Below are 22,123 nucleotides of genomic sequence, written 5' to 3' on the forward strand. Positions count from 1 at the left end.
CTTTGGACCCAAGCAAAGTCAAACAAGCTGACCCCAAGCAGAAAGATGAGCTGAAAAGCCGTGATCTTCAGGAGAGGATTCAGAACAGGTCAGTCCACAGAATACTCCACGCTGGTACAGAAGGATTCATTCTGTATTCCACCGTGTTAACCCAGATAGGTTATTCTGAGCAGCTGTCCCTGGAATCCCATGTGTTATACGAACTACCTACTGCCTGAACCGGTACTTTCGGGAGGAGAAGGCACAAAAGCAGAGGAGGTCGCATAACAGATTGCATCTTCTGGGACACACAATTCCTCGAATGCGACCATCTTCCAAAAACCATAGAGGCAGCCTTATGGACTCCCATGTCGCTCCCTGCAACGCTTGCCACGCAGAGAAAAGCCGTTCTAGAGAAAACACAGCTTAAACGTGCCAAGTTTCATCCACTCCCAAGCTCAGGCAGGTACAAGTGAAGCACAAGCGCAGGAAGACAAACCGCAGCCCTGCGGCTGTTGCCAGGCAGCTCGTTGTGCCTGGCATTTAGGTGGAATACGCCAGACTCCGGTTCCGGACCGGAGCGGGCCGGGGGCAGCCCGCCATCCCCGCCGGGCGGGCAGCGCCGGGGCAAGGGCGCCCCCTGGCGGCAGCACCGGGAAGCCGCGGCGGGGCCGGGGAAGCGGAGGGCGCTTCGGGAAACGCCGCTCCCCGCCGGGGACGGCTGGTGCCGGGGCGCTCTGCGGTACGGAAGGAGCAGGCAGCCAGGCATACAGCCATTTAATTTAAGGATTTAGCTGTCCTGCTTGGGGCAGGGAAAACAGGGCGGGAGGTTCATAACACGTTTCTTTTTCAGGGGTAGGATGAAAGGTAACCTCAGAGCAGCAGCGATTCCGATTACAAAGGTTTAGTCTGAATCATGTGCTGGCTAAGATGTAATTTACAGCAGCTGTGCTGCATATAACCAATTTACCAGAAGCTGGGAGTAGAAAAGAATGCTCTTTTCACCCTATTTTTCTCCAGCACTGGTCTACATCTTAACGATTCCAATATACTATTCATGCAAAAATAGCACCCAGCTTACCGAAACACATCTAAAACATAAAACACAAAATAACTTTGAGATTGAAGTTTATACCAACCGCATCCTACTATTTGGAATCATGTAATCATGCCTCTTAGCATGCCAAAGTACAAATATGGATCACAAGACATGGAAGAAAAAAGACAACATTAAAACCAAGACAGACAAAAGAATTGATCAAAAAGAAAACAAAGTTAAGCAGAAATCTGTAAACTTGTACTTGAGGTCGTATGAAATTTTTACACAGGCTTAGCTTTAACTACAAGTGCTTGGTGGAAGTGGAAGTATTATACAAATAATTTTTTTTATATAAATAACTTTTCTTATATATTCAGTTTTGTGGCTCTGAAATACAGGTTGCTTCAGTTCTAAAAGATGCAGAGTCCCTCAGACTGAAACCACATGTAAACTCCTGCCAAATTCAGGCCCTTATAGTCAAGTCAGGGACAAAAATGTTCCCATGATATAATTTCCTGGATTTCACAAAGAATAAATTCAGAATGCTTACAATCTCAGGTGGTTCAAGACTCCTGGGCACATACTTTCTTCTATTATATTGAAATACAGCCTTTGATCCAGCTCCATTAAACTACTCAGTAAAATTATTTAAAAGCAGCCTGAACTGAATCTCAAAACACTTCACGTTCCACAAACAGTGTATTTCTTACTCATAGATAGTAACTCAAAGGCCCTGCAACAAAAATAACAAACTGTTTTAATTCACAGTTGCAACACATAAACACGATGAGATCTGTACCTTGTTAATCCCGACTTCCCCACTCCAACAGTTTAAGTTAAATGTCACATTTACATAACATTTACATAAAGATTCAGTTTTGTTTATACAAAACCCAGCCTTATTTTTGCAACATGCTTGATGCTAATTCATTATGGAACAACAGATTGTTTTCTCTATTAAAAAAAAAGTTTAATTCTGGGACGGCATTTGAGAGACTGCAGTTGCTCTGAAGCAATTTAGCATCGTTCTTCATTACTGTCTAATCGAGGTTTCTTAGTCATTTAGTTTTTGGTTTTTAAACAGATTTGAGGGGGTTTGGACACTGTCCCGCTCTAAGCAAAGCGCCTCAACTGATTTTATGCATCACGGTCACTTGTACATTTCATACCTAAGCCCAGCACACACATAGCAGAACACTCACGGAGCCTCCCACCACAGCCCACAGGAGTTCAGCTATGGACTTTAATGGCGGTAAGGCTGGATCTTGTGGTTGGGAATATTTTAGAAGCTTCCAAGCACTGCCCAGATTGGGGGTGGTTGGTTGTTTGGCTTGGTTTTTTTTTTTTAATATCACTTCAGTGTTATCACTGCTTTCAACAGGAACGCAATTACACTTGTACTGACCCCTTCAAAAATTGCCAAGACCAGCGAATACTGCAAAACATCCAGCATGTCTGAAAGCAGAGCTCACTGGAGTCTGTGATGCAGCTGGATGTAACTGCAATATTTTATAAAAAGACCTCCGGCTTTCAGCTCCTCCATGCAGGGGTCTCTACGGATAGATTGATTGCTGTTCTCTTCTGTATTTTAGAACTTTAAAATGATTTTTGCAGAAACCCTAAGGCCCCATACCGAAAGTAAATTTAAAAAAGAAATAATTCCTAAGTTAATACCGATAACTCCTCACAGTAATAAAATAAACACTTTAACCTTAAGACTACTTATTAATTAGATACAAAGCCATTCAATCACATCTAGTGATTACTATAATTGCTTTTATTAGCACCAAGACTATGTTCTTGGATTTTCAATGTGCTAACTTAATCACAAAATTTCAAGGAAGTCTCTACAAGGGCCGTCTCCTGCACATTGTGTCTCCATCACAAGATGTACAAAAGATGGCAAGAATCACCTTTTGCTCTTCCTAGCTCCCTGGCTAAGGAGGTACTGTTACAGTGGGACTTTTTGTCCAAAAGGATGGTTTTGTAATGTAACTTGGAAACAGCCTGTTTCTGTGTTAGTCTGCTCTAGTAGCCCGTTTCACAGCTGGACACCCTTCACTGAAAATACTGCTTCTGCTACTTCCACTGGTTTTATCTGCACTGCTCCAGAAGAGCAGAGTGATTCAAGGGAGTCAAAACTGGTGAATATTTGCTATAGTCTCCTGCCCTATGAGTCTTCACTTGGTTTAGAGGCTGGGGATTGGAGGCAGAAAGGACCCAAAAGAGAATGCAAGTACAGCAGTTGCACGCATCCTGCACACAGTGGTCCCAACCTGCACATGAGCCAAGTACCAGCATCACTGGATTCTGCCCCAGGAAGTGTATCAGTAGATTTAAGTAGAATGATGCAGTGTGCCACTTGCGTCTTTTGCAGTTTTTACCCTGTACATTACTTTGATGATTGCAGATAGATATAAATTGTTTTCCTTCATCCAGATACATTGCTGCTTAATCAATACAGCACCTTTGTGCCAGCACAGATCCAAGTGAGAAAAATGAGATAGAGACATAAAATTGTCATAGATATACTGCAGGTAACACTAAAGAAGAGAGCATTGTTTATTCAGTGGGTCTCCCACAGAGACGCAGGCTATGTACACAAGTCAAACACATCTGCTCCAACCAGTCATCCAGGACAAAGATTTGGCAAAATTGGTTAAGCTTAACCTCATTTGGAACAGATCAGCCAAATCCACACAATGCAGAAATCGCCCCTGTGGGCGCTGTGTTTTCTCAAGGTGGCTGAAGGAGGGCGAGGGAAGCACTGTGCCCATTTATTATGGCAAAAGACTAAGGTCACAGGCTGACTAAAATCACTGCTTTAAAAGAGAAGGGAAGCCCTAAGGGCAAAAACTACTGGGCAATACTAGGGAACTGAACAGGAAGACAAAGTTGGTGTACTTGTATCCACACCACCTACTGGAAAAGGTCTGTGACATGAATGATGATCAGAACCACACTCAGATTTTCATTCTCAAGAAAATTACTTGGTTTGCTCCAGCACACAGTTTGTGCATATTTTGTTGTGCATGCAGTAAGGATGACTAAGTGACCAGGACAGAGAGAACCAAAAAGTCAAACTTCTTGACAGAGCAGAGGAGAAATGATGCATCTTTGCGGGACTTTACACCTAGCAATTTCAAAGGCAGAGGTGGCTATCTCAATACCTCCATTCATCCTGCTGCAAGAAAAGTGGAATCTCTTTCATACTGTGCTGCCTAGTCCAGCTACAGTATATTAGAACATTAATAATATTTTATTAACAGCTACATTCAAAGCAGGCACAGCAAGACTGTACAGCATCAGCACTGGTATTCGGCTCCCCAAAGAGGGCCACGTTTCATGCTGCATCCCCTGTGCCTCCCTAGCAGGGAATCTGTGTCTAGCTGTTAGAGCCCAGAATAACCTGTGATCTTCTCCAGCAATGGAGTTAGAGGAGGGATGCAATACAGACTGAAAGGGACAGTTGCATCAGATGTTGACTTTCCAAGACCTGGGCGTGTAAGAGAAGAGGAAGCTCAGATGTGTTGGTTTTTGTTGTTGGTTATTTTTCATCTGTTCATTGGAGGGGAGGAGGGTATGAGGTGTGCTGGTGGTGTGTGTTTGTTGGGTCTGGGTTTTTTTTGTTGGGTTTTTCTTTAGGAGAAACAGCAAGAGCAAGAACTGCTTGGATTTTTAAGCAGTGGCATAGTCCTCTTCAGCTTGGGACAGCTTGAATATTGTTGAGCACTTCAGTGAGTCTACACTTCACATAGGGGTTACACTTAGGTAGTGACTTTCTCACCATCTTAAGAGCTGTAATATCTTTTCAGAGGAAATGTCTGCACTTTAGAAGAAGTTTGACCTCACAGGAACGGATCTTAGTGGTGCATTTCTGAACAGATTAGACTAACAAGAAAAAAATGACTAAGTTTACTTAAACCAGTTATCAGATAGTTCATTATCATCATTATTCTGTTACTCTTTTGGGTAGCATAGAAATATGTGGGGTCCTATGGAATTCCACAGAGAACGAAAACAGGAGCTGAGCCAGCTGATGAACATACTTTTCCTTCTTTTCTTTCATGAGTGTACATTATTTAGAACCATAATCCCTCTTTCACCATGGGACCATTCTGCCCTTACATAGAGGTACCCTGTTTCTAACTAAAAAAAAAAATATATATATATATATATATATAAAAAAAAATCAATAGAAGGGGAAACACATACTAAATTTTGATCCCAGAACTAAACTATGCCCTGATTCACCTGAGAAAACTAGAAAAGGGGATGGATGATTTTCAAGTTTTATATTTGGACAACCTTTGCACCAGGTAATAACCTGCAACTCTAAACAAGCTAAAGTCATTGCAAACCATGGGGTGAGCTGTCAGCACTGCTAACAGATGGATACCTTTGGGAGACATTGGGGGTGTCTGGTCCTGCAGCTCTTTTCAAAGCCTGTACTGAAATGAGTATGATTCACACTTTTTCAAAGACACAGCAGTGCTGGAAGTGTGGCGATTTTTCAAAAGGATAATGCCTCCAGGAACTGTCATTCTTCTCTTCTGCCCTCATCCACGCTGCCCTAAAGGAAGCACTGTTTGGCATTAGGACAGTAAATATTCTCATATGTTCACGATTTTATTTCATACAAAGCACTGGATAAAATAGCTTCAGTGAACAAACAGCACCAGGCAGCCTCTTGCTCTTTCCCCCCCAAACTGCTACCCCAAAGGCTATTTTTTACGTGTTTTGAACTCTGAAAATATACCCATTGCTTCATTCTGAGAACGCCTGGATTTAGGAAACACAGGGTTGTTTTTCCTGTAGTGACAAAGAAAAAAATTACTATGTTTGTATAGTACTTGTGTGATTTAAATAACATTGATTAATAATTTTGCTGATCCTAAAAGAAGTAACAAATGTTTTCTTTTATATCATTGTGTGAAAACAGTGGGAAAATGACTTTCCAAGTATGGTAGTACATTTTTAACGGGTAGTATCAAAACCCAGTTTTCACCATGAAATTACTGATCTTTCCTCCATGAATTTCCAGGATCCCTGCCTAAACGCTATGATGTAGCTAACAAATGTTCAAGGCCCAGGCCCCGACATACTCAATTGCACTTTAATTTCACAAATAGTAATTCCATGATGCCACCATATTTCAGCATGCAAGTGATTAGAAATCTAGTCCTAAATACAGTTCAGCCTAAGTCAGTAAACACCACATCATTAGCCATTTCAGTATAATACAAACTTTTCAATAACAAATATGTTTTAAAAGATGGGATTTTTAAACTTTTCTGAGCTATCTTAAAAACCATATCAGAAGCATAGTCCAAGCCACAGCTAGATGGATGGACAGAAATTATTTTATATCTATTTTGTGCTAAGAACACAGAAGCACAGCTGTGTAGCTCTAATTCTGTCATACTTAGCGTCATGCTTCACTTGGGCAAGCCATTCACTGTGTATGCCAGGCTATGTATGGTTCTAGTGCCTTCAATCAGCATGTTAATAAGTAATTAGACACAGATTGTCCTTTTAGCAGAGACTGTTTTTATATTTGTGTCATACTTAGTTCCCTGTTCCACTGTAGGGTGGCGTCATTCTATTTAAAACAGCGTAGTATCTCTTGAACATTTCAAATCTCAATTCACAGATTTTCAACACTTCCTGCAACTCTTGTTTGTTTGGGTTTTGTTTGGGTTTGTGTTGGGATTTTTTCCCCACTGTTTGTATTTCACACATAGAAACTCAAACTGTGAAGAGGACCATTTATGACAGATACTATATGAACACAGAAGGAGAAGAACTGCAAGTTCTCAGGAGCAGAGACTGTCTAAATACACAAAAACAAAGGCAATAACTTTCTAAAGGTCACATGGCAGACCAACAACAGAGATGTAGCACCAAGTCCTCTGGTTCCAAGTCCAAAATTCATCTACTGAAGTAAAATGTCTTTTAGTTAAGGAAACCCAAGCAAAACTTATACTGCTACAACAGAAGGAAGCAGTACTTCCTCCTTAGCAGTACAGTTACAGAGAAAGTATCTGATGGCTCCCCAAGTTGCTAACAGGGGTAGGTAACAGACTGAGAATGAAGTATTAAAGCTGTCTAAGGTTATAACACCACATTGCATAGAATCCTTTGGTTCTATCCTTTGAATAGGCTTTGGAAAAAAAAAAAAAAAACACATTAGTCAAAGATGACATTCAACTCATTCAAATTCAATGGCTATTTGTGGTCCAGGGATTGCATAAGCATACAATTCCAATACTGCATCTCCACAGGATGTAAAACAATGCAGTATAAGAAAATAGTATCTTACTACATTCTTTGTAGGAAGCAAGTAAAAGCATATTTTGTGGCAAAAGCTTTACCGGGGCTCAAACTTAGTACATCAATGCTTCCCATAATTCTACTCTTAAGTAGTTGTCCACATTCCCAGACCTCATTGTGCACTGTATGCCCTCTACAATGGTAGCATATTCTTAAACCATTTCTTAATATGATGATTTCAATTTCTTATACGATTATTTAGAGAAAAAAAAAAAAAAATCTGCTGGTCAAAATATAGATGCAACTCATTTTGTAGAGCTGATACCAGAACTTAAATGCATTCAGTAGTCTAAAAACTAGATCTACACACTGAAATACATGTATCTTCAGCAATACTGACACTATGGCTTTAGTGAAGACAGCTGTCTGTTAAAAGCTGTCATGTTACATGCAAAGAAATATGTAAAATAACCCTAATGTTACACAGCCTACTGCTCAGAGGTTATGAGATGTCAGGATGGAGGTTTTCCTGTGCAACCTTGGAAAAAACTGATATTCCCTCTAACACAGGCTTTGTGTGATCTCATCTCTTTCCTATTTTTTGTATTTAGCTTAAACCACAAAAGCATGGTGTTAAATATGACACTATCCGGTACTCTTCCCTTTAAGATATAACCTTAGTATTATCGGCCGATTGGCATCCAGACCTTGGACAGAGAATTACCACTTTTTCCCTGGATTTTGCTGTGGTACTGATAATCTAGAGGAGAAGCTGAATCTGAAAGGGGTATCTTAGATACTTTAGAGGATGACATGAAACTTACAAGTGATATTGACCCTAAGGCAGAGAAATGCTTCTAGGCATTTATCATTCTGTCTAGAGCTGTATGCTTCTTGTACTAGCTACAGTCAAGCACTATTAGCAGGGTTCTGAAAACAATAAAAAAATACACGCTTCAAGTGAGTGACCAGAGGAAAGAAAAGCAAGTTGGGAGTGATCAACCTGTTAGAGCTCTGGGAGCCTGTGAATCAGTGCTGAAAGCCTTCGCATTAAGGCCATAAGTACTCATGAGCATGAAGGCTTAACAGAGTCTTTATCCAGGAAATATGACAAACTAGCCTGAAATAATGAGTTCAGTAGCAAGGCCAAATCGAGGGAAGCCTAAGATCATCTGGTCCTTATGGTGGGACCCAAACAGCATGCTCTGGCTCACATATTGGGTTCATTCTTCCAAGGTAAAGTTCTTCAACAGATGGATATTGCAACATTTTAGTGGAATGAAATAACTGATAGAATGAATTTTCTAAGGGCCTGAAGAGCACAGCAACCTTCATCTTCCATGGTACGCATCAAATTTCTTTGTAAAGATCAGTAGATAGTGATAGGTAGGTTATTAAAAATGCATGCAAATGCATTCTTAGTGAACACCTGTGACTTTGCTCACACAAAAGAACTCCAGACAGCAAATGCAGTTAAGTGTAGCATTCAAATGCATTAACCTCCCTTTTCTTGTTGAAGTGCCCTGCTTTAATCACTGCACTCCTCTAAATGTCAGCAAACAAAACACACAACAGTTCTTCCACTTTCCTTACTCATCTTCAGAGCACAGTCCATCCCAAGCATTGCATCAATCCAGTTTTCTATTGAGGAAAACAAAACTCAGCTCCACAGTCAAATTTTTCTACAAAACTCAAGCCCTTATTAGAAGGTGTAAAGGTACTTGAGTTTCCAGTGGACAAAAACTTCTAAAAGTTTTTCTTCAGCGCAAGAAAAATTAAGATTTCCTCGGGAATGAGCGGAATATTACCACTGAAATTTCCTGAGTGAAGGTTTTCCTGAATGACACCTGAAGAGGTTCCTTAGAGACTAACAATGGGTAGATATCCAAGCCAAACAGTTGAAGTTTCTCAAACTAACATATAAATGGAAGACAAAACAGGATCTTGCCATAGAAAATATCTAGTAGTATTGAGTTCACATGGCCACCTCTACTTAAAACAGAAATGCTTTTTAAGATGGAATTGCAATTCAAAACAAATATTAGCTTACCTGACCAGAAAGCGATGTAGCCCAACATCAAAACTTCTGTAAGAAAAAAATCACCATATTTTAATTATTAAAAAAAAAAAAAAATACTACTCCGTTGGGTATTGTACCAACACTGCATTTCAAGACAATCAATAATACCAAAGATAAATATAAGATTACTGAATTGATAAAAACAGAAATGTATTATACAATTTCCTTTCTGTAATGACGTGAAATTTAAGATAATCATCATATGGGAAGATTTAGATTCGTGTTAGAAAGCTCACAAATCCCTTGTTTGATTATTTCTTCAACAAAGCAGTAACATTCAGAGCAGCATAACCCGCATAAAGCATAAATTGTGTACATTCCATTACTGGAAATAATTTTTTAAGCATCCTGATGACCAGTGAGTGTGTATGTTTCCTGTCATATATGCAGGTAGATCCTCTATGCAAAACTACTGTGGAATCCGTTCTTTCCCCTCTTCTGCTCTGTACTGCACTAAAATGCAAGTGACTGCTGTGAATTCTCTCCATGGTACAGAATAATCAAAGAACCCCCTTTATGTCTGCTTCAGATGCACAGAATATACCGAGAAGTGGGCCTTGCAAGTGTGTTCCACTCAGATCTGGTGAGAAAAATAACTTTGAGGACTTTTGGCAGTAAGTACAATTTAGATCACATTAAAATACAAGAACAATGCTTGAAAACTTCAGTACTAACAACATATATTGGCAGCTCTTGCCAGTGTTTCTTTCCATTTTCTGTTTCCTCCCTGACTCACCCAGTTCAGGAGAATCAAGCTCATGGACAATGTACTCGCGATTCCTTGACACTACAGGAAGGTATCTGCTGATTTGAGATATTTATCAGTATCTGAAATATGTGCCAGTTTTATGGGACTATCAATCAATACAATCCCAATTAACTGGGTGCATAACAGCACAACTGGAAAACGCAAATGCATTCTTGCTAGTGCTGGACTTGCTCTGAAACAGGCTTACATTCTGTACACGGAAAACATTTTGGCATATATTAAGCTCCTGAGCATGCTGTTCCAAAAACCTAATTGGTCATTTGAATACAACATGGTTTTATTTTAACAGTATTGTTGCAGTGTGGCACCTTCTACCTGAAACAGCAAGCAAAGCCATCAAATAGTTAATGGCATCCTGATAACAGCAGACAGATTATGAGCTGTAGAAATTCTGGGAGTTAATAGGGAGGGAAAGTCCACTGGTTCAGCAGGGTAGAGAGGAAGGGAGCAAATTTCTTACTTAAAAGCTGTGTCACAACAGAAAAAAAAAATATTCTGCCAGAAACATGCACATGGTCATAATTAAACCTATATTTTCACATTCCCTTCCTAAAATCATTCCCCATTTTACATTATTGTTATATTACTGTGTAACTATACTGCATGAAGTGTATCCAGTTATCTTTCTGCATTCCTCCTGCCTGGACACCGGCTGTAATTGGCTGCCCCTCTTCACTAAAATATTCTGTGTTGTGCAGGCAATATTCTGTATCAGAGCTGCCTACATTCCGTATTTATAGCTCTGGAAAACTTTTCTTCCTAGGATGAAGCAGTTCAATATGCTTGCACTGGGACAGGGACAAGAGGAAACTTGTACAGTGCCAGGAAACTGCTGTATGCTAAGCAGCCATCTTGCACATCTTCATCCAGCTCATCTTCTCAAGTTATTCTAGCTATCCTCTGATGTCAATGACCAAACCTGCTATACTGTCTGATGGGACACAACATCTGAGCTTCTTGTGGACAAGGATGTGGAGCATAAAAACATCACTGCCTCGGACACTGTACCAAAAGCCAAAGGACTTAGCGTACAACAAGCATGGAAACTGAATGGTCCTGCTAACTTGAGATGATCAGAGCTGAAGGCAGTTGGGGTGGACAAAGCAGAGTGGGTTCAGACAGACAGGGAGAATGGGAGAGTCTGCTGTGAACTTACATGCCATTTTTTCCTCTCATTTTTCACTCTTTCCAAAATACAATGCACTTGCTATCAAAAAAGATTTGCAACTTTATTTCATATAGGCTATAGCTATTAAAATATTTCCATAAAATCTTCAATAAGTATTAAAAATGAGCATGTATAAGCCTTATCAAATTCATCTTTTTCCAGTATATTAACTAGAAATCAGTGACCAACAATATACATAAACTAAACCAACAAGGCCCTTTTCCAAAATATAATCTTTGAAATCTCTGCCTGCAAGCATACATCTCTCTCCTCAAGGTACATTTTAAGAATTATTTCAGACAGGCAGTTTCTGCTTTGAAAGCTAAATGCATTATGCAACAAACTGCCTCCAAATTTGCATTCAGCAAAAAGCTTAGAGGGGGGAAGAGATAAAAAAAAAAAAAAAAAAAAAAAAAAAAAAAAAAAAAAGAAGAGTCCTCTTATGTGGAAGAGACATGAAAAGTCAGAAACGTGCTGGTATGAATCATGGTCAGTAGCAACAGCACATTCACTGAAATTGTAATCCTGATGATTCCCAGAAAAAAAACCTCCTTTTGCCCTCAGGATGCAAGAGTCATATGCACACATCTGAAAGCCAAATGAGCAAAAACTGTGACAAGTTTTTGTTCATGCTGCAATTAGGGTACCAGAGGAGCCAGTCATGTATTTCCCCCTTGAATCATGGATATTTTGGACTCAGTCTGAGATTTCCATTTGTCCAATTTCCTTATAGTCCATCCTTATTTTGAAATTCTGTGCCTGTCACTTGCTACTTAACAGTGCTGTAGAGCACAGCCTTCCAACTGTATCTTGCCTATTGCAGGCTAGCGCAAACTAATATAAAATCAGGATCGGAAACTGGTCAGGACCTTCTCCTAGGACCTGGTTTACGTTTTCCTGGCTACACGCCCTGAGCCCAGTACAGGCCAGCAGACAGGGTGGGGATCCCAGGGGAGCTACAGATTGACATGCAGTGACAAATGCTTATTTCCTGAGCATCACCATCCAAAATACCCATCCTGGTCAGCACTACCTGAATGTGTTATCCAATTGACTGTTTATGGTCCCACTTTGCAAGCCTGTGCCTGCCTTTAACTGAGGTCTAAACTAAACTCAGGTTCCCTAACACAGGACTTGAGCCTTTAGTATAACTTTTGAATTCAATGGAGTCATGTCAGCTTACATCACTTAAGACTCCAACCCCACACCTACCTAGATAAAAACTGCTATTCAGCTGTGTTAGGGACCACGATTCCATTGTGCTGGCTAAATGACCCCATCTCCCAACAAGGTCTCATTCCCAATGATTTACAGCATTAAAAAAAGTATCAAGTCATGATCATATGAATCAATTTAAAGCTAAGCTCATTACTGGAACATTTTTTTATGAAGCTAAATTGCAATAATTTGAGTTGTCAAACCCTGACTTTGTACATAAATATTTTAAACCCTGTGCTGAAGAGAAACCAGCACAGCTTTGTCTTCCATTAGTTCCTCCCCAGGATTGATGGGCTGCATGCTATTCCTGGAAACAAAGCACAAAAATCACGCATCATGTAGCATAATCTGGGAAGCGTTTGGCTAACTGTGCACTTCAGCAAAGATGCCCACTGCAAGCACATGGGTTGTCACCACTCTGAAAAGCCTTATGCATAGACTAAAGACAGGGCACTTCAGCAAAAGAAATGTGGGCTAATTATACGCTGGTCTTCCTCAAGACAAATGTGGGATAAGGGACAAGAATGAAATCTACTTCCCCTAAAGAGCAAGAAATAATTGCTTTCACAACAAGTGCAGCGCCTGTACAGGTCTCTTATATGCACCATCGGGGTTCTGATCAGTCTAAGGGCCTTGAGAGAATAAAATTTCAATGGATTTTTCTTTGTTACAGTATATGAAGTACTATGTGGGGAAAACTCACATAGAAAGCACAATCTCTTCCATACAAAGTAACAGGTTAGCTATCAAGACTCACAGATATCCAACACTCTCAGTGAACTGAAAATAACAGCATATGTCAGGCATATATATGGAAAACAAATTTGTAATAGGGAAAGAACATAAGGAGAATTCTTATGGCTAATATGAGGTATATTATGCCCATTTTTGAACAGACAAAAAAATCCACCACTCACAATAGCAACACTTTAATTCTGGAGATCTGGTACTAGAATCACCTGTGTTCTTAAATAAAAATATTGACGTTTTTGAGAATTGAGAACATTTGTCTGTGTCAGTTCTGTCAAGGACTAATAAACCATTTTTCCAGCAGCTAAAACACAATTTGACAAGTCACACTAGCAGCATGCAGAGGAGTAGTGGCACAATTCTAACTTTGGGCTCTCCCTTCAGGGGCATGGATCTGGGTGGAGAGTTTGCCATTTGTGACGAGTTCAAAGTCAGCAAGGTAGATGGAAACAGATAAACATGATACTGTGTGCCCAGGGACTGTATTGCACTGTAGACAGAAATATCCCAGCCACCTTAAAAACAGTCACATTGCTGCTGCAACACAAATACTTTTAAACAGCGAAAGGAATAGTGTAATTTCTACATGCAGGAAAGGAGTACGACCAATAGTGCTACCCTACATTTCACTTTAGCAAATAATACAATAACTGTACTTAGAGCTCTTCAAATCAGTGAGACTAGTTGCCACTTATGTTGGTGGTGAAATCTAACAAGTGAGTTACTTATTACAGCTTCAGTACTCTCTACCCTGCGGTTATTCAACATCTCTTAAAAGAAGCATTGTTGCTGCAATGTATTAACAACGGTTCTCAGCCCTTCCTTTTACAAATGTGGCTAAACTTGACTTTAGGAAGTCTAATTCAGTCACATATCCTCAGAGGAGCCCATCCTATTTAACCATAGAACAGTGTTTGCAAGACCAGCACTTCTATTAGCAGTCTTTGCAAACAAATCTAGCATTTTGCCGGTCAGCTGCTGATTAAGTCTGTCCACTCCAGAACATTTTGCACTGGAGACTGAGAGGTCATTGAATGACAGCTGCTTTCACCAACACAATGCTCTTAAGTTGCTTCACTGTCCCTCTTTCCCAAGCAATGTCTTACAGCAGGGATGCGCAGAAGACTATGTGAGAAGAGAACTCCTGACAGATACCCCACCATTCAGCAGTTCTAAACTACTTTTCCTGATCCTCCTATTTCTGCTCATCTTTCTTCCAACACTACCTGTGGCAACCTCCCCAGCTGGCAATCCCTCAAAGATGGAAGTTCCCAAATTAAAAATAATTACAAGTGTGCAATGTAAGTCTGAAACATGTTTTAGAGTCTTGAGTGAAGAATTAAGATTACTACTGAGAAAGCAGGTACAAAACCTGCATATAGACTATGCTAAGTTCTATTATTTAATGTCTCAATGAACTATAAAACTTTGCTAAAGCAAATTCCCTAGAGGGGGTATGCCTACCAAGTATTTTTCAAGTAGTGACTGCTACCAATTGATTCATCATCACGTTCGTTACTAAATAAACATCTGTAAAAGCTGTCCATATTTTTAAAAGACACTTTTGCCTGTCTATAGCTTGCACAGATTCAGACATATTGTTTTCTGCAAGTTTACTTGCAACCTACACCTTCATAGCAAAGCTTCTCTCTTCAGTGACAATCAGCACATTTCTTCCTAAATAATTAACTGCCACCATGCTAGGATACACTATTTAGAAAGCAGATGCATAACTTAAAATAGAAAAACAACAATTAAATTGTCACAAGATATTTTACAGTAGAGATAAATACAGCATGCAAACTGAAAATATTCAACTAAAAAGCCCAGACTGTTTAGTGGTGTTAGTTTTTAAAATGAAGATGGAAAGATGAAAGAGGTGGAAAATAACCCAGAAAAATATGATGTGATCCAATACAACAACCTGTCTGGATTTATCTATTACTCAAACTATGGAATGTACTTTCAGACACTGAGCCTTGAAAGTCACATTGCAGCATTTTCTGGGGACTCTCTTGCCACATACAAGTATGTTCTTGGAGCTCTCATTTTTCACTCAGCATTTCAATTAGTGCAAGACACTTGGTGAATTCCACCTACATAAGGATTTTACAATCTCCCACTGACATAGTATCGGAATCAGGAAAAAAAAAATATATATGTGCAGCTCTTTTGGCATTCCTTCAAGATAAACAATAACAAATCCTATCACTTCCTATTCAAAAACAAAACAGTTCTTACCATGCAACATACAGTGAAACAATCCCTGGCTCAACCCAGTACGAAAATTCCTGTTTAATTGAATTCAATGTTCTTTTAAACATCAAGATCTGAAGAACCTGCTTAAGCCTAGATCTCAAGCCTCAATGGACTGCTTTTTGTTTGCAAGCTTTGATTTTAAGTTTTAACCATCTGCAACACAGAAACTAGTAGTCGCAGCTTTCTTTCATCTCAGTGTAAAAATGCAGCTAAGATTAAAATAGAAAACCAATGTTATTTGAAAGAGAAAATATGAAGACTGTCAAATGCTTTTATATCATGTCTTTGACAAGCAATTTCTTGTTACAGTAATAATAAGCAGGACTTGTATATACATGAAGACATCTTTATCATATTCTCTGACACTTGCTTAAGGACATACTGGAATTTTAGCACTTCATGCTTCAATAAAACACTTTGCACTTCTGTTCTGTCTCTTCCTGGCATGATTATGCAGTACCAAGTTGCCTTTTGGTTTCTTCCATTGTTAGAATAATCAAAGCTACGGCTGCATTCAGCCTGTGCTGGATGCCTCCACCTAGAGTTCCTGCTCAATGCTGTACAGCTCTTCAGCACCAACATGGCCAATGCATAAACATTCACATTACCCACAAAGAGTACTTTGTAAATACGTGATTACTTTTGAGGTTGAACAGAGCAAACCCTAGACATTTTACTTGCAAAGTATTTCCTGCATAGCACCACAGGGAGAAGTTACGGCTTCCTGTACCTATGAGAAAGGTGGTAAATCCACAGTGAAATCCTGATGAAGTCAAAATCAGCAGCAAAAACCTCACTGATTTAACAGACACCTGGACTGACTATGGACAGCCTGTATAATGCAGGATACAGCCCAACTTTGGTATACATTTTGTTACAGACACCTTCACCTCCAAGTAGAAAATATAAATAAGAGTCCCAAAGCTTCATCTGTGGAGTTTCGGTTATTAGCTGGGAGCTCAGGCTGGAAACCTGCATAGCAATAACAATCTACAGTGAGATGGCCGCAAGGAGAAAGTTCTTTTGTGGACCACATAAAAAGACTCCAGAAACCGCTAGTGGCCTCCAGCCTACAAATTGGATCCGTGATCTAATATGTTTTGTTGTTTCATTTCAATTTAAACACACAGCTTGTATTATATCAGAAAGCCTGAGGAAAGTTTTAATGATTCTAGGCAGTGACTTCCCCCCATCCCTGCAATCTCCTGGCCAGAGAGACAAGCAGAACTTTAAGGAAGTGTTAGTCATTGCCAGTGTTAACGTATGATTACACACAAGTCTGCCTACTTAGGAGGCTTTAAGACAAGAAGTTAATTCTGTTTCTCACATATCCCTCACACCGGATCTTGGTGATCTAGTTCAGCAGAACACTTTCTTAAAAAGAGCAAGTCTCATTTGTATTCTGTTAATCTCTCCTAGGAGCCTTCAGAAGAAATATTACTTTAATTTTATACCTTCCCTGATTCTTCAAAAGCCTGTGGTAGCTTATGGAGAGTGGATAAAACCTAATGCTCACTAGAGGCAAGTTGCCATAGGGTAAGTTTGCCTTCGGTTTTCCTCGAGTAAGACTCGTGCAATGCAGCGCAATTGTCCAATTACTACGAGATCCCTATCCTTACTGCAAACAGAACAATGAAGTTTATTAATAGCCATTACTCATTTTCTACAGTGGTTGTGAGCAGGCAGCGTGCCATTGCCAAATGTGAGCAGCAGTAATAGTTTGTATCTGTGCAAACCTCACATCAAATACTGTGAAGAATGGGCTTCATGGGTGAGCAGCAGTAGGTGGGCTTAGCTTGTTTGTTAAAAAAGCCCAGCAATTTCAGATTTCAGTAACAAAGCAGTCACCACGCAAATAAGTTTCCAGTAATTATGCAAGTTAGACCCAAGAAGGATTAGGGTGCTTTATTATTGCCTCTTTTTACAGTCCAAAGAGACAAATAGACTTTTTTTTCTCTCTACTGAAGAGATTTAAGGAGCCTTTTAAAGCTTTAACATAACGAGCAAATTGAGCTGTACAGCAGATAAGAACTGTAGCATGCACTAATTTGGCTGACGTCAAAAGCACTTAAATCTTTTGTCTCTATCAGTGAGAGACTGACTAACCAGTCCAGAACTAAAGTGTCTTTTATACATTCAGGTGACACCCTAGCTAAAAACAATGTGTCACAGATCAATGCCGGGCTTTAACCGTTGCAATAGTTAATGGAAAAATACAAGTAGTAAGTAAATCAGGAGAAGTATCATTTTTCAACTTAGAAACAAGTTATTCTACTACTGAAAATGTGCACTAATTCTGCAGTTAAATGCCCAACTTTTGGGAAAACCTCTTAAGTATTCTGACACTGGCAAGCTGCTGTAACGTTTAAAGGTTGTGTATAACTCCATAGCCTAAGGAGGGCTCTCCTCTTTGAAAGACCACCGTGACTCCAGCTGTTACCCTACACAACAGCTGTGTATTTCATACAGGAACATGCTTAAAAGTAGCACAGGGGCTGTTGCGGGTGGGAAGGACATACAGTGAGACCTGAAGCACTAGGCCATTTCAACACTGTGGGTGTAATTCTATTTAATACAACTATCCTTTTAAATAATCATTTTTTCATATTTAAGAGATCTTCTCTAAAAATACAGGGTGAGGAAAATGTGAGTTTTGATTCTTAAATTGAAATGTTGCAGCATTAACATTTTTTACTATTAAAACCAGTGAGAAGCTAGATCATTGAAAGACATTGTTTTACCTGATACACTGTCTAAAACACACTGGACAACTTTTGCTTTGAAAATATCAAAGGCCGGAAATATACCAGAAGTGATACTCCTCATCTCCAGAGGAAAGAGAAATATGCATAAGCCTGTCCTTCCTGGTCTTGTCTCTCAGCTCCAGCTGCTGCTAAGTCCCATCAGAGGCATGGAGCAGAGAGCTTTCAAAAACACAGCTGTCTAGAACTATAGGACAGATACAAAACAAATCATCTCAAATTACCTGAACCTCTTGAAGCTGACTGCTAGGCCATTTATAGCACTTAAAATAAGATTCTCTGTTCATAGCACAAGCAGGCTTGGCCCAGCATCCCTGCTCTGATCCCCAGACACCATCCTCTCCCCAGGCACAGAACCCCAGTGAAGGTCCTCCTGCAGCTTTGGGAAGCAGCTGCAACCCCTTCCACAGCAAGTGGGCAACAGGGTTGTGCCACAGATCTTGGATGGGCCATTTAAATTTCTACCAGGCTCTGGGTGATTCACACTGAATCTCTTCTTCACACCACCACAGAGATGCGGAGTTCCTTTTCACTGCTTCCTTCTTCTCTCATGCAAATTTTTCATGGATTTGTAACTTAAGGGACTCCTGAGGATACCTGCCATGGGAAGGAGTTTATGACCCATCATTTACCATCCTTCCTTTTTCCCCTTTAAGTACCTCCAAATGACAGGTTACACAACAGCAGTTTGCTGTTATCACTAGCACATAAGAGAACGCAACTCATAAGAAAGCAGTTTTTTCTTCCTAAATTTCAGACCATTCATCAACTTATCCAGAAAAAACACAAAAGAGCATTACAACAATCAAACAGAAAGCAAACCCCTTCCACAGGAGTTTGTTAGGAGTACAAGCCCCTAAACTTGTAAAACACTTTTTTTTTTTTTCTGAGGCCCTAGGCAGAGATGTCATCCTGACTACACATGGCTGTAGCACAGTTACAACTGGACAATTACATTTGTGTTAACTTGTGCCAGATATTGGCTATTTGGGAATTCAAGGAGACAAGCTTCCCAAATCAAGCTCTCATAGAAACACCATTTCTGATCTTTAAATTTCCTTAATATCTTATAACAAAGCCTTTCAGCAGCTTACTCATCTTGACATATTTAATAAGTTAACTCCCAAAATGATTTATTCCTATACAAAAATCAGAAACCCAAAGAAGGGAAGTACATGGTAACTGGGCTGAAATGCGAGAAGCACAGGTGAAAATGGACTTAAATAATTACTTTTTTCACCTTACAGGTCAGAAAATCCATTTTCCTTGTTTAAAAATATATTCCAGTCCTTACCACAAACTAAGAATAAGCAATTAGATGTAAGTACTACCAAATGCTTAAGCCATAAATAAAAAATGGTAAGTTTTTACTTGCTATTCATCATTCTAAAATGACAGTACGTGGTCACAGTGATCTCTTGTGCTTGTACTCACACATCGCATCAGTATCAAACCTGTCTTTTCCCAGAAAAGAATCCAAAAGGAATAGAAAATACCTGTACGGTCCTTCCTGATAGACATACACAAGGAACTGTTTCCAGAGGGGGGGAAGGCTTCAAGAACAACAGTGAAGGTAGACAAATGTATCGGGATGAGGAAGAAACGGATGCAGATGAGATTACATTTTCATTTGTAGATCCATTTTCTGTGGGATGGTTATAGCCAAGAATGATTAGCCTACATGAAAATTCTAATCTGTAATTTGGAGCAATTCACTGAGACCTTGCAAATAGAAACCTTTTCTCGTACGAGGCAAGCAATGCTTTTGCAATAATGAGGCAGGTAAACCAGACTGAACAGCAGACAATTTCTTTCAAATTATAACCCAGACACCATTTCTGGGTGTCCCCAAAACATACCTGGGATAAACTTAACAAGTGTTCAGATAAAAGTGTGTATATGTGTCTGTACATGCAAAATATAGTCCACCCATTAGCATGCAAGAAAATGGGGGGGTTGACTTATATCAGACTCCTGTCTGGTCAAGAACTGGTGTTTTAAATACAAGATATAATCTGGAATTTACAGCATGGCAGTTGAGAATGGCCAGATCTTTCTCCATCATTGCATTATTTATTTTTATCTGGTAGCATTTCTTAAACTCTATTTTCTTTACTCTGGATGAAATTCTGTTTCCAGTGAAGTCACCTTTTAAGTACTACTTTTTACTGCCTTCCTGAAGAACCTCTACCCTTGCTGAGGCTAACCTATATTAAATATGCATAAAGTTTTAGCACAATTTGTACCCAACACACTGGTGTCCAAATTATTTTGGGATAAGATACTTGGGGATGTTCAAATTTTAAGGTGGAAAGGCAGAGAAGAGGAGTTGTGCTTCTGCACATCTCACATTGCTGGTGAGGCCGCACCTCAAACGCCACATTCAGTTTTGGGCCCCTCACTACAAGAAAGACATTGAGGTGCTGGAGCGTGTGCAGAGAAAGGCAATGAGGCTGGTGAGGGGTCTAGAGCACGGGGCTCATGAGGAGCAGCTGAGTGAACTGGGGGTGTTTAGTCTGAAGAAAAAGACGCTCAGAGGAGATCTTATCGTTCTCTACAACTACCTGAAAGGAGGTTGTAGCAAGGTGGGGGTCAGTCTCTTCTCCCAAGTAACAAGCGATAGGACAAGCTAAAAAGGCCTCCAGTTGCACCAGGGGAGGTTTAGGATGGATATTAGGAAAGATTTCTTCATTGAAAGGGTTATCAAACATTGGAACAAGCTGTCCAGGGAAGTCACCATCTCTGGAGGTATTTAAGAGACAGGTAGATGTGGTGCTTAGGGACGTGGTTTAGTGGTGGTTTTGGCAGTGTTAGGTTAATGGCTGGACTAGATCTTAAAGGTCCCTTCCAACCTAGACAATTCAATGATTCTATTCTATGATTCTGTGACTTAAGATAAAGCAGACATTAAAAACTTTAAGTTGGTGTGTCACTGAACTGCTGCCCTATCTGGAAATCAGGAGCTCAGAAACTGCTTTTCACAGGTATAATCAAGATTTTGAATAGTAATAAATTTATCATGCATTTATTAGCTATACAGCTGCATATTTATCAAGATAATGATATCCTGGTAAAATGAAACCACAGTAACACATTCAACACCTGTATTTGTCTTGAGACAGTAAACAAGATTGCTAATTTTTTGACGCGAGAGATTTTCCTGATTAAATAAAATTCAAATTAGGCAGAATCTACTACAAAGTTGGTAATTCCTTTTTAATTAAAGCCTTTTATTTTTAAGTTTGAAAGGACACAATTTGGCTTATTGTTTCATACCATAAATAGGGAGGCAGAGTACCTGATTTGTTTTTCTAATACTTGCTTTGCTTTTCAGCTCTAGAGAAATTTTAGACACACTGTGGTATCTTTCTTACCTTCCTGACTGAAAGCTCTTCCACCTGCTGTATCACATAGTGAATTATGTCAGCATATACTGATTAATAAGTGACACTGATCTGATGTATGAGATCAAAAGCTTTGTTGTTATGCTCAAAGGACACCAGGTGGTGGTAGGCTCCTTAGTAGCATATTTGCATTCCTTACATTGTGACATTCATGTTGTCTTTCTCTTAAACGCTACCTTCCGTCCTTCAAAATCTGCACTGCTAATCGCCTTGAGACATAAAAATAGCAATACTGGGTCTTCCAAAAGCCTACCTAGCATAATACCCTGTTTCCAAGAGCACCCTAAAGCAGACACCAGCAAGAAGGGTAAGAGCGAGACAGGCATGCACAAGCACTTTTTTTTCCAAGCAGCCTCCCTGATGCCAACCAGCAGGTAATATCGGTGGACTCCACGTCATCTGGCTCATTCCACCCCATTCCA

The 22,123-nt window shown here is 39.8% G+C and overlaps 1 protein-coding gene across 1 annotated transcript in view; it reads right to left on the reverse strand.

Annotated features, from left to right (window-relative positions):
* The window catches only part of HHAT (hedgehog acyltransferase), a gene marked incomplete at its 5' end in the record, with an annotated part of 161,479 nt that overhangs the window by 113,661 nt on the left and 25,695 nt on the right, over positions 1-22,123 (reverse strand). The window contains one exon of the mRNA XM_082480153.1: positions 9,342-9,377. Coding sequence (XP_082336279.1) covers positions 9,342-9,377 — 36 coding nt within the window. The remainder of the gene's footprint in view (positions 1-9,341; positions 9,378-22,123) is intronic.

The sequence above is a fragment of the Vanellus vanellus genome (assembly GCF_965231255.1).
Source record: "Vanellus vanellus genome assembly, chromosome: 3".
In the NCBI taxonomy this organism is placed as follows: Eukaryota; Metazoa; Chordata; class Aves; order Charadriiformes; family Charadriidae; genus Vanellus; species Vanellus vanellus.